The sequence below is a fragment of the Manis javanica genome, chromosome 9, assembly GCF_040802235.1.
Source record: "Manis javanica isolate MJ-LG chromosome 9, MJ_LKY, whole genome shotgun sequence".
Lineage (NCBI taxonomy): Eukaryota > Metazoa > Chordata > Mammalia > Pholidota > Manidae > Manis > Manis javanica.
In genome coordinates, this window is record NC_133164.1 from 32,802,977 (window position 1) to 32,817,381 (window position 14,405).

At 35.6% G+C, this 14,405-nt stretch overlaps 1 protein-coding gene across 2 annotated transcripts in view; it reads left to right on the forward strand.

Moving 5' to 3' along the window:
* Positions 1-14,405, forward strand: part of DACH1 (dachshund family transcription factor 1) — a 400,485-nt gene that overhangs the window by 216,912 nt on the left and 169,168 nt on the right. For both annotated transcript variants that reach the window (XM_037023557.2, XM_073212530.1), the window contains exon 3: positions 6,276-6,437. In XM_037023557.2, the coding sequence (XP_036879452.2) occupies positions 6,276-6,437 (162 nt within the window). The remainder of the gene's footprint in view (positions 1-6,275; positions 6,438-14,405) is intronic.

Genomic DNA, 14,405 nt, shown 5'->3' on the forward strand with positions numbered 1-14,405 from the left:
GAGCAAAGGCTTTGTATCAACATAGCACAGAGTGGAGATTTAGTGATTTTATGATAAATTTAGTCAATATAGACTACCAAGTCAAATGATTTGATAGAAACTTGGTTTTTAGATCTCTGTTTTGTCAAATGGCAGAATTCTCACTCCATGCTGTTAGGAGCTTTTGTCATATTTGCATTTTTGTGAGCAACCAAACAAAGGTAAAACTAAACATAAAGACATGATGGATATTATGGGTCGCTTGATATTTTTTACGACTATTTGCTGGGTGCTTAGTATGTGCCCATGTTTTTGCTTATATTATTTTGCCTCCCTATAAGGTCAGAACTGATATTTCTGCTTTAAAGATGAGATGTTTGAAGCCTTAGGAATTACACAACTTGTTGAAGTATTCCAGATAAATTTAATGCATGTTCTCCAAAGTTTGAATGGCTTTTTGGAATGCTTTATTTCACCTGCTGTATATTTACTCCTTATGTGATAGTGAGTTTAGATAACTAGTAATTTCCATGCCAGTCACTTTTTCAATAAGAACTTTAAAAGATTGTAATGGTGCATCAATAAATGAAAGTAAAGTAAAATAAATCTATAAACCAAGATAAAAATAAAGAATTTCTAACAATAGCCAGTTAAAAAAAATATATATATATATAGAATTGTCTCTGAAGGGGTGGAACAGAAAGAATCCCACAGCAATTAATTTGTATCATAATTCAGACAATAATATGCAAGCTGTGCTTCTAAATTCTGTGTAAAAATAATATTCTTTCTTTTGAATTGCAAGTGCAGTGTGTGAAGATAAACTGGGAAAGTAAAAGAGACCTAAATATTTTTGCAGGATATAAGGCATGTGGGTTTTCACCTAAGTCTGATGTACAATTCCTTTCCTCAGAGCCATTTGGAGGTATCAGAGTATACAGTATATAACTTACTGCCCTTCCTCTGAAAGAAAAAAAGTCTTTTTTTTAAGTGAAATATTTCTCTATCTATTGTTTTATTAGTGGCAAATGAATTTTAATTATATAGTAGAGTTTCCCCATTGATGATAAAATTGTATTTAGAACCTTTTAAAGTAAAATGAAATTATACTACATTTGACTTCTTAGTTAAGTACATGTTTTTGTCTTGGGGTATGAGATACTATAAATGCTTTGTGAGAGTGTAAAACGTTTGGTGAGGTTAAACGGATGGGTTAATCATTTGTTAGTATGAGAGATCATTTATTCATTTATTTATTCCTTCATATTATATATACATAAAATATATAGTGTATATATATATATATAAAACATTTCCTCCCCATAAGAGAAAGAAATCTGGTGAAACACTTATTAATTATAGACTCAGGACTAATTATCCAAACTGTTTATGTAACAATTACTGTATAGACAAAATAGATTCATATATGTAAGGGTCCTTGGAGTTAATGACATGCTTGAGTGCTATATCAATAATATACAAAATGCCACATTACCTGACTGGCCTCTTTGCTTTTGCTATGGTCTAGGCTAGAAGCACAAGAAGACTTATTTTTACAAAGTCTATACCACACTAAAGCAGTATTTCTCAAAATTCTGATTCCTTGGCCCACTCGAAATCCCTTGTTGATTTTTAAGCATACTCACATTTGGAAGCCCCTGCAGTAATGATCTGCCTGATTAGTAAGCTTTATTGTAAGATGCAGACACATTTTAATGTCAATTACTGTCATCAGACAAAGGGCAGTGAGCATCAGAATCAATCTGTTGAAAGGTAAGCAGAGATTCTTCAGTCCATCCCAGAGCTGGAGTTTGTGGGAAGATAATCTCCAACTTTGCCATGCACTGCAGCTGGATGGCATACAGTGTATTATTTTGGGAAACACTGTATTACCTAGTTTGGGTGGGGGGGACGAGTTGTCTTGATTGGGAAGAGGTACAGCAGAGGTAAATTTGCAGGTACTCCATGATGGGATATTGAAGGAGGGCGTAACATTACTTTTCTGAATCTGAGGCAAGGCGAGAAGAGCTCTAAATGAGAAAAGGGATAGGCAGCCTGTGATAGTGTGTGGGAAATGCTAAGGGTTGTCACTGGTTTCACAAGTAAATTCTTCGTTACATGGAGAAGTATTTTCTCAGTTTGAATAAGTATAGACCCAAAACTAGCATTATTTTGTAAATTTACTATATGTATTCTTTTCAATTGCAATTTTATTAGGGAACAAAATATACAATGAGACTTCTTTCTAAGGCAAATATATATAAATTCTAAGCTGAGTTTCTACCAGATACAGCAAGTTGGGGAGATTTGAGAAAGGGGCCATTACAAGGCCCACAGGAAGTACAGTAAGTGCAGAGGGGGCTGAGCCTGTTGTGATTTTTGTTAGCTCTAGGCAGACATAGCTTAGGAGAGCCATGCTTTATATTAAGTTAATAAAATTTGCTATTCTTAGTATATTCACATTGATTGTAACATCAACATGATGTTTCATAACACTTCCATTGACATTGTCAAAATAATGACCATATACCTCCGGTGGCTTTCCAAGTAATCTAGTTTGATAAATGTTTTTTCATTCAGTGACAATTTGTGCCAAGCATTGTGATAGATATTTGGGATATATATGCTAAGAAAGTATCACTGACCTTTTGGTGTTATAACCTAGTTAGAGCAACTAGCCCTACCTATACCCTTAGCCTTCACCACCCCTAAAAAAAGAGCAATAAAAAGTTCAAGGGACTGAGTTTTTCTTCTTAGATTGCATATCGAAATGACCCGAGGAACAGTAAAGTCAACCAAAAATATGCAGATTCAGGGATCGCAACGAGAATCTCAGATGGTGAGACTTAAAAGGTCCATGGGAGTGGTTCAAAAGCTAGCCAAGTTGTTTTGATGTGTAAATGTTGGCAAACTCACATACAACATGGTTAAGAACCTAAGTAAGGGATTGCTAGCTTTAATCTTGAGGAGTAAGTAGGGTAGAGAAGTTTATCTCTTTAAAAGAAGTAAGTCTTGAGAGCTGATTTTTGAAATACTGTTTCCCAGGTAGATTGACGAATCAGGAACTTGAGCCTGCTACTCCAAAAGCATAATATTTATACCAACTCATGATGAATGTATGGGCTGGTCTGGGGCAGGACACCGGAGATCTCTTCCAGAAAGTGGGAACAACGTATACAAAGTCTGGCTGGGATGAAGGAATGTAGTACATTAGAAGAAATGAAAGAAAGTCTGTGTGTCTGGAACACAGAGGGCAGAGGGGACCTGAGGCAACAGATGATGCTATCCAGGTAGGCAAGTTGCTGAGCACAAAGGACCCTAGCAACTATGTAGAGCATCTGACTTGCTTCTAGGAGTACCATTGAATGTTATGATTGGCTTTTTGTTTTCACAATGTTATGTTGACTACTGTGTGAGGCATAAGAGATTGGAAGTGGGGAAAGTGAGTGCTGTTAGGCTAAGGACTCCAAGAAAGGAAAGGTGGCAGCCTGAACTGGGGGGAGCCAATGGAAATGCAGAAAATTGGTTGAATTTGAAAGCTATTAAAGAATTAAAATTTTGAATTTATTAGACAGCCAGGTGAGTTTGTTGAACTAAAATCAGCAGCTGGATAATGTCATGACTTTCTTCCTGTCTTCATTAAACTGGACTAAAAACAGACCATGAAAAAATATTATAGTTGGGTTATGGCAGGTGTATGTGTCACACACATACAGTAGTCCCCTGGTCTGTGGTTTCTCTCTCTGCAGTTTTGTTACCCCCAGTAACTGAGATCCATACAGAGGCAGATGATCCTCCTTCTGATGAATCAGCAGAAGGTCAATAGTAGTCTAATGTTACGCCACAGTACCTGAATCAGCAGAAGGTCAATAGTAGTCTAATGTTACGCCACAGTACCTGCGTCACTCACCTCATGTCACTTCATCACATAAGCGTTTTATCGTTTCACATCATCAGAAGCAAAAGGGTGAGTACAGCATATTGAAGTATTTTGAGAGAGAGACCACATTCACATAACTTTTATTATAATGTTATAACTGTTCTATTTTATTATTGGTTATTGTTGTTAATCTCTTACTGAGCCTAATTTACAAATTAAACTTTAATATAGGTGAGTATGTATAGGAAAACACATTGTATATATAGCATTTGGTACATACAGAGTTTTAGGCATGTACGGGGGGTCGTGGAATGTATCCTCTGTGGATAAGAAGGGACTTCTAGAATTTTTATTAGAAATGTAAAACTGGAAAAAACTGCCATATGGGGAAAATAGAAGAGTACAGTAAATAAGATCAGATCAATCAATAAATGACAAAAAAAGTATTTTTGAAAATCAGGTTAATGCAATCAGTGAAGAGAAGATTCTTTTAGGTGAGGGGGCTGTGACCAGCCCATGATACCCTTCTGGAATCCTACCTAGGGCTGGACTTATTGAGGAACTAGAATGCAAGACATGCTTAGTTTTTACTAAACATGATAGGGCATTTTTCACATAGTTTATCTTATTTAATCCTTGTATTATCCCTTTGTGAATAGAATGATTTTACACATGAAGAAACCACACTCAAGATGATTTTAGGGCTTCTCAAAGGTCGTATCATGCGTAGTTATGTTTCAGGCTACTGAATTTGAGTCAGAATCTATACACTAATAACAATCATATCTCAAGTTGCAGATGTATCTTTCTTATTTGAATACGATGGAACAAGGTCTACTTGGTGTGTCAAGGCAAGATAAAGACCCTAGAAGTGCCATCAACTAGAGATGGGACAACACCAGGCAGCAAAGAGAAGGGACAAGTAGGATGTTCACATTTGTGACAAGGCAAAACTGAGGAAGAGAGGTTTTCTGGGAAACACAAAGAATTTTAAGAGAACAGGAAAGAAAATGTTCTGAAACATCTTTGAAGGAAATGAGTAACTGGGAAGAAAATTCAATCATAGGAAGATGAGAGAATCAGTTCAAGTTGGGACTTAAAAGGCAACAAATGTTCAGTCCAGACCCAGATGAATTCTTTGAGTTTAGATAATTGCCTTTTTAGGTGGGCAGTTATCAATTTTCATGCAAAGATCCAATCTGAAGTCCTTGTTGTGTTGGGGTGAAGGTTTTCAAGGCCTCTTTGATCTGAAGGAAAGGTACTATCTTCTAACCTCTAAAAACATAGCAGCTATTTCAAGGGAGAAACACTTTCTTGTAATTCTGGAGGCTGTAACTTAGTTGCTACAGTAACTAGAAGTGATGATTAGTGGGGAGGAAAAGGAGGAGAAAGGTGTTCAGTTGTACAGCCTCTAATCCACCAACTGGGAGTAGAAATAAATCACGCAGACAAATTCCAACTGGCCTGGAGCAATGTGCTCAGAATTCTGAAACAGCCACAGCCACGAGAAATAGGGTCAGGGGGCATATCCAATGTTCGACTTTAAAGTTTTAGAATTAGGAGAGGTCATTCTTATGTCCCAGTGTCTGTCATTTTACAGGTGAGGGATGCCAGGATGAAGTGAACTGATTTGGTAAAAGCTCACACATTTAAAGAAAATAAACCACCTCCCTGTCCAAAAACGTCTGCCGGTTGTCTGTAGCCAAAACATGAAGCGTGGCCTTAGCTTTCTGCTCTGCCATAATTGGGTCTCAAACTGTCCAATCTCATGTTCACTCCTACCTCCTCTTCTCTGGAGGACCAGAAACAGACTTCTCCCGACAAACACCACAGCAGAGTGGTTATCTCGACTCAGGGACTGGAATGCGAAAGGGTGAGAAGTCAGGGACCTGGGTTTGGGTACGGCTATTCCAGACACACGGAATGGGTGTGTGAAGTCAAGGGCTTGAAGAGGCAGGGCGTGTGCAGGTACTGGTGGCGTGTTCAGTGTGGTGTGGCCCAAGGAGGAAATTGAGAGCAATCACGTGAATTTATACTCCTTGGTGAAAGGCTTTGTGAATTAAGCTGCAGTTCAGATCCCCTCCCCCCACTTTAGGCAGCTATGAAGGATCTTAAGCCGGGAATGGCATATGCCAATTGGTTTCTTTGAGAGAGAATTCTGGCTGTAGCTCTACTCCTATTGTTCCATGTCCAAATTATGTTTATGCTAATATTTAATTTGGGAGTTCGGAGAGCACGCTCTCAATTGTATCAGTGTTGTATCATCTGCTTGCTGGGAGTGAGTATGTGCTATCCGAGTGCTGCATAAAGAAATCAGATGCTCCGATAGACTTGTATGTGCGTTATATAAAGTACAGCGACTATTACATGAAAAGTCAGAATTGGAATTACCTCGTTTTTAATTTACTGTTTTAAGGTTTGACGGCGGCCGCTGCAGCAGCTGCCGCTGCTACAAACGCAGCTATCGCGGAGGCGATGAAGGTGAAAAAGATCAAATTAGAAGCAATGAGCAGCTATCATGCCAGTAATAACCAACATGGAGCAGATTCTGAAAATGGGGACATGAACTCAAGTGTTGGTAAGTTTTATGTTCACTGAAACTTGTGGTCATTTCGCTGCCAAATTACTCTCTTTTCAAAGACAAAACTATTGGCTACCCATTCGACAAGTTGGTACTTTCAGCATCAAAAACAGTGTAAAATTTGAAGGTCCTATTTTGTTTCTTTAACACACTCTGAAGAGTCAGCAGTGTTATTATTATTATTATTATTTTTTATCACAGGATCAATTTTATGTCGGCAACTTCTACTCTAAACATTCAGTTAACATTTTTCATATTGCAAATGAGTTTTGATAATCAGAATGTTAAAATATTGATTATGGGTAAGGTGACAATAATATTTACAAACAATCCACATGCTTAATCTTTTTTATTCTTAACGCATTTGTTATCGAATAAGAACTTTGCATTAATACTGAAACATAAACTTAATCTTTTCATGTGCTGCCAAGAATAAGAATTATGTTGATAATTAATTCTTTCTATATAAAGCCAATGACTGATTTCTCTCATTTTGAACATACAACTTAAATTTCTCTTGCAATTTTTCTTTCTGGAGGCATGGTGAAAGAAAAGAAAAGTTTGTAGCTACTGTTTAAATCAACAAGAACAGCTTTCTCTTTGCAGAATTCATTTGGGAAATTTTTGTCAAACTCAACTACATATTGATGATACCTGTAGCACGTATGTGTTGATGACATAAAACATTTTGTTCTGCCACTACACTATATAGTTTCCCTTTAAATGTAGAGTTGTGTTCAAATATAATTTAACAAGAGAAATTTGGGTACTACAAGATGTGTGCAAGATGCCATATCCAACATGTTCATGCGGGACATAATAATTCATGGCAGTTCAATTACATTTTTTTTTTGTAGAATTTCAACAACTATTTCTTTAGATAATCAGCAGCTCTCTACTGTCAGTCCATTGCATATAGTTAAGGGTAAATAAAGGAAGATTGGACTTTAATAATCGTAGTTCTTCCAACAGTTCCATGGAAGCATACACTAGACATGAATGTTAGCATAGGAAGTTAATTTTGAAAATACATACACAAAACACAAAATGCCACTGCTTCTGTAATGCCTAAAGGCACCTTCTAATGTAAAAGGGGATAAGTAGAACTTCTTAAAACTGTAGAAGGGAAATAGAAACGGAGGTGATGGGTTTGATTTAAGAGAAGGTTAAAGAAGGTGGAGGCAATTCTTAGAAGGATGAAAAGGCATGGAAGAGAGCCACAAGACATGGCCCTAGGACTGGGGGGCCTAAGGCAATATTAGGGCCTACTTTTGTGGTGCTTCTAGTGGGGAGCTGGAGGCAATTGTTTAGGCCATGGTTTACAAACATAAATTTAGACTTTTAAAAGTTAAAAACATTATTGAAGCAAAATGAGTGAATTATAACTTTCTCTTTAGAGCTATTAAGTGCCCATTTAAAAAAAATAGCAGTCTTTTACGTTGGCCTATAAAATAGAGCAAAATTATATACTTTTTTAAACAAGTAATTGACCACTGTACATTTTAGTTCTCTTTTCCAAACATAATACCTATTGTTTTTAACATTTTAGAAAAGTAAGCCTTTAATGCAGGCTATTCTTAATAGGTGGTGTTGGGAGGAAGAATATTTAAATTAGACAATCTAATAACATTTAATAAAACAAAATGTGTTAAAACATGATACCTCTGTTTGAATTTCTTGAGCAGCAGAACAGAAGTTGACTTTGGAGAAGCCAGTAAGCATAAGATAAGAACATGGCTTATAATTAAGCATTTACATGTATTTAATATTTGATATTATAAAATAACATTTGCCTACTAATCCAGTTGTAGTTTATCTTAATTATTTGGGTATATAGACTATTATAATGACTTAAAATAGAAATAATTTGAATTTCCCTTTCTGTTTTCGGTGGAAAAAGTCACTTTTCTTTCATTAAGTTGTTTAGTTGCTGGTTTATATTGTTTTTTAGTTTTGACACCTACTGTCTAACCAGTTTGAACCCAAAACAGAAATTTATTTGAATTTCCCTAGAGGATCTTAATATTTTGAGGCTGTGTTAACATTGGTACTGTTGCTAGTCCCTAAGGCATATAGATCATTTATGTTAGATACCTGTAGCTGATTTGGGGAAAGAAATGTTATCATTGTCATCTTTATTCTATTCTCACATGCTGCTGTCCTCTAAGAATTTATGATTTATTATTCTCCCTGGGCACCCCTCCCCCTTTATCTAGAGATCAGGGAAAGAGACTTTAGGCGAGGAGGAGGGTGGGAAGGGTAAGGGCAACAATGGTGAGGGTGAGAGTTGAGCTTGCATAGATCAAAGCAGTTACTGATTTGAGCAGTTGCTTTATGTGGCCATCAGTCTTCTCTGATTCTGAAGACAGTTCCTGCGTCTTGGTAAGTGTTCAGTAATTACTTGCCCTGTGATTTCAGAAAGTTATGTAAACTTTCTGAGCCTAACATTCCACATCTGGAAAATGGCATGAATAATAGTATCTACCTCATGAGAATGAAAGGAGATCATGTGTGTCAGGCATTTATCACTTTATCTGTTGTGATGACTGCTGATCGCAGTTTGGTCACTACTAAGATGAGTTGTTCTGGTATTGCTTTTGCGGTTATTTTTATTTCTCCAAATTTCCCCACCAGAAAATTAATTTCTTCCTCTTTTTACAGCCATTAACTGCATCCTCCTCTGTTTTCCTGTTCTCTATGTTAAGTATTATTTGTTAAATTGAATGACTGTGAGGAAATGTGGGGGCAACTGTTATGTCATTTGGATTTTGTTGTATGTTTGCTTGTAGATTATTCCAGGAACACAAAAGTAATCATAATACAGTCCCAGCACTTGGGCATTCGGTCTGTGGGGGGATGGCTAAGTAAGCGGACAGTTGTAACAGGATATACTTGATGGAGGGGCATCAGTTCACATGAGTGCTTAGGAAGTGGTATCGAAGCATATGAATTCCAGGAGGAATCTCAAGAATCTCAAAGGCTGTGTTTCAGAATACAAACTTACTGCACTCATGAATCTATCACTTGACTCTTTGAAGTAGTGAAACCTCTCTGCTAGGTGCTACTTAAATGATGTATTTTGCTACTCAGCCCTGCCCAAGTCCAGTGATATTTTTTAAGTCACTTCAGGGTTATTTTTTCTCTTGTGCTCATCTGGCTCACAAGTTCTTCAGCATTTCAGGTTTTCCTACATAGGAATACTGTTTTTTTTTTTTTTTTCACTGATTGTAAAGAAACCCTATTGCCCCAGAGTATAGATCTGTTTTTGCTTGGTTTGGTTTGGTTTGGCTTGGTGAGGTGAAGAGGTATTTTTGTTATAGATGACCTTTACCTCTTCTTAATATGAATTGTAAAAAATTAGCCCAAAAAATTGTGTTTAAGGAAAGCTTTGATACTGACAAATAATTATTTTATATCCCAATTTTACATGGTAACCTTGAACTCACATCTTTCCAACAGAATGATCACTTTAGGAAGAAGGGAGGAGGACTTCAGGATAGATCCGAGTGAGGCATCAGCATGGAGTAAAATATATGGCCATGTCGCCATTCTCCCTCATCCACAATCAATTGGATTCTTTTAGTTTAATATTTACTTGCTAAGATGAGATGCTAGTCTGCATGGTGATAAACAGTCTGCTCCTGGCATCTGAAGGTGACCTGTCAGTTCATATGGACAAATCTCCTGCTTACTGAAATGTACAAAATAAATCATTAAAGCGGGCAGGTGCTCATTCCCAGATTTAAATCACCATAGATTTATGATTTGAATTAATGCTTCATTTGGCCATAGAAATAGATGCTGAGACAAATGATATGCACTAGTTGGGGTTCCCATACTGTAGCCATCCTGATATTGATTACTGAGATGTCTTTGCAATCTCTTGTTTATATCAAGTACTATCTTGTGACAGGTTGGCTGATATGAGCTACATTGCAGATAAGAAGGAAAAATGTCCTGGATTCTTTTTAGTGGCAACACTATCCACAACATACCGGCCAGATAAATTGCTATTTTTTTTGCTTTAAGGAGTGATCTACATAGCCTGCTTAAAAAAAATGCTATTTGGAAATTTGGGTGGGGTCATTGGGAAGGCAGAATTTAAAACCAGTGAATCCAAGGTCAATTCCATGGTATCTATGACTGTGTTTTATCTGCTTATCTTTTTATTTTGGCATCATGCACATTTTTGAGGATACTAAATTAATCATAATCTATTTAATCTAAATAAAGGAAACTTAATTTTACTTCTAGTTTTAAAATACTATATAAATATTGACATAGTGAGCATCTCAATAGTTTGTGTTGTTTAAATCTTGCTAAACCTCATATTTTACTCCTCTAACTAATGACAACAAAGGAAACAACTTTGTAAAGATAAATACATTAAATATTATTCCCAAGTGCAAGACTTTGTGGACTATAATTTACCAAGAGGCAGGAAAAGACTGCATTTTTTACTTCTCTTAACATTTTATTTAAGGAAAACACTATGTACACAGTTTAAAGAATACTCGGAGGATTTAAGAGGGACCTTTGCCACTGGCTAATATCTGACTCATAGAACTGGTAAACAGCTATCAACAATAGTAGATTGCTTGCTTAGTAGGAAATGAGTTCATATCTATTCAAAATGTGATCTCAAAACAGATGTCCCAAGAAAATCTCATTGTTTAAACTATAGTCATAACTCCCTAACTGCTGTTATTTCTTTAAGGAAGTGAAGTAATCTTAAGATTTCGAATTTCTCTTTCTGAATACTGGAACATAGGCAAGAGTATAGTGATACAGTGATCCACAAACCTGAACACATTTCATATGCCTGAATTGTATGATTTGTTCATTTTCTTAAACTTGCAATAGTTACAGAGATGGAACAGTTTGAAGTGAAAACAAGAACTTGAGTTTGGGCTTAACAGCTGTGTTGTGCAGTAATATTCCTTTCTCCTTCCTTCTGCCCATCAACCAACAACACAAAAAAAAAAACCAAATTGGAGGTGGGGGGAAGGCCAGGCAAATAGGGAGATAAAATTATGTCCCCCAGCTGACCATCTCTTATCTTTTTTTTTTTTTTTTAAGAACCCATTCCTGTAGAAACAGAATAGTTTATACTCTAGTCATTTCCTTTCTTCTGGCTCACATGTCTATTTGGAAGGAAAAATTAATTTTATGATTTCAGGAAAAAGTCTTGGAGACCTTGAGAAAGCAAATAAAAAGGAAACCGAGAACACAGGCCGCCAAGCACAGCTCTGCAGTTGCACATTGGAGTCTCTGCCTTGGCAGTGTTAATGAACCTCAAATCCTTCCTATAATTAGATGAGGGAATTGCTTATATTTTCAAACAGATGATGCTGCTATAATGAAACGATTGACAGGGAATTTAAGAGTGTCTACAGTAGTCATTTGGTTTCCGTTATATATATATATATATATATTTAAAAAAAAGTTTAAAAAGAAGATTGGCTTTACACATAGGTCCTGAGAGAGGTAGTAATTTACATAGCATGCTATGACAGGTGTCTTTGTAGAGTAAGGAAATAAAATGGAAGACTAGAGAAATGATGGGCAGGTATAGCAATTTTTTGGGGTGGGGGTGTCCTATGCTTATTCTGCTTAGGTTCTTTAAAAGGGGCCGAGACTCAAGAGATGGATCCGGATTGAGTGCACAGCTGTAACTGCTGATGAGCTAATTGCTCCTTATCTCTCAGCCCCATTCATCTTCATTTTTTACCAATTACTGAGAATTATCTGTGTTCTCAGTTGGATATGAGAGTTAATCCTTTTTGGTTAAGCTGGCAGTACTGTGAGCAGATTCCAAATCGGAGGGTGAGAAAGCCAAAGCAAGCTTTTGCTCTAAAAATGTCTACAGTTCAATTACAGTATCACTGATTCATAAGAAATTTGCCATTGTTTAACAGATTAAATGTGGAAAGTTTTTTTTTTTAACTTTTAATGTTTCTCTCTGCCTAACAATGATTTTTTAAGATCCTTCTTCCTGCCTGATGAGTAAATTTAACGATAATAACAGCCAAGGTCTTGTAAACATGGAAACACACAAGACTACCCTAAAAGGCCAAAAAGATCCTGACACATGAAATGAGAAATATTTTAGAACCGATAGCTGTCAATTTATATATAAACACTTTTAATCGATGTTTTTGCTTTCCATAGCTTCACATATGGTGAGGAAAGTATGTCCAAACATAAACCTTTTCACAAATGTCACATTAGTGGAATTTTAATGGAAAGACCACATAAGCATCTCTTAAAAGTGTAGGAACTGCCATCGTTTATAATTCAATTGATTGTGAATAAGCCATATGGTTTACATCATTCCCTATGCAAAAGATGTCTTCATATCCTGACATTTCAACACAAAATTGCTTACCCAAACCTTAAAAACCTAAACCTAAAAAGAAGTAAGCTACTCTTTCGTAAATTTTAATGCATTTGTAAATATTTTATATTTCCAGCATTTTTTCTTCATTAAGTGTTTAAAAGAAAGCAATCTAGTGTGAAACCATGAAGAATAAACTGAATTTAAAACACATTATCAAAATATCATTGTTTAAAATTTGAACCACCTTATAGCACCACCAAGCTAAGTCCTTCTAAGGTGCACCCACAAACTGAGACGGGGGAGCAGAGAGCAAAATAAGTCAGAAGATTTAGCCTCTAGTTACAATGTAGCTAATAATATATCTTAGCTCTTTCTCAGCTTTCTTATTTAATAAATAAGTAGCTTGATGCCCAGTTACCCTCTGAACTCCAACTTCTTTGCTCTTTGAAAACTCAATAGAGGATAAAAGAAAAGCAGGTATTCTTTATAGTCATTTCTAAAATTAAATACAAACCTGAAACAACTGAAATTGTCCAAACAAGGCATCATTAACTATGTCATAATTCATCATTTCACATATTATGCAACCATTACACATGATGGGTAGGGGTGTAAAATATTTACTTTGTATATAAGAAGAAAAGATGATATAGAATTTTACACCTTTGTGCTATACATCCATTTCATTAAACTTTGGAAGGAACTGGGCAAGAGTTAACCTCGCTATGTTAGTGGGGAAGAATTATGAATACTTTTTCAAAAATTTCTAACATAGCTTAAAATTAGATTATTTTAAAATGACACATAAATAAATTAATAGTTGGCCATTTTACTAAGCTCTTTTTCATGATTTCCTAGTAAGTAGATGGCATCATTTTGCATTTTCTCTCAAAACATATATTTAATCTTTATTTGTTATATAAAAGAATAGAACATTGATCATAATGGATGACTATGAAAAAATACACTTCTATATTAAAAAGAACACTTTTCTCATTTTAAAATATTTGAACATGTATTTCTAAATTCATTCCTATATGTTATTAAAGTCATTAGAGTACGATCAGCAACATGAACCAGATTCTGGTATGATTATTAGCTGTATGGTATAGATAACCAGACTGCAGAGAATATTTCTACTTTTTATGCAGTGTCTGTTTCATTTTAATGAAGTTTTTAATTTATATGACAGAGAATATTATTAGAAGATGTTAACCCTATGTCTTCATTTGGTTTTAAGATTACTTATTACAAATAATGACAGGGTCATGAGGTAAACCTGATAATTCAAGCATTTTGTATTTGGAAATATAAATTAAATGATTTTATTTGATGCTGTATCCTTGTGTAATCATAAAACATAAGGGAATGTAAGATGTATCCAATTGGATATGTTATATGACTCTGTCACATTTCAGGAGATTGAATGCATTTATGACAACCTTGGAAATACAATTTTCATCCTGGAAAGCCCTAAAACTGATCTTTGTAAACTTACATGAACATGCTATAATATTTATATAAACTTCAAAATATAGTGGGAGCAAACACTGAAGTTTAAAGTAATTCCAGGACTTATTCAGTCCTTTTAATATAAGCTAACTCTTGTTTTATTCCTTCCTATG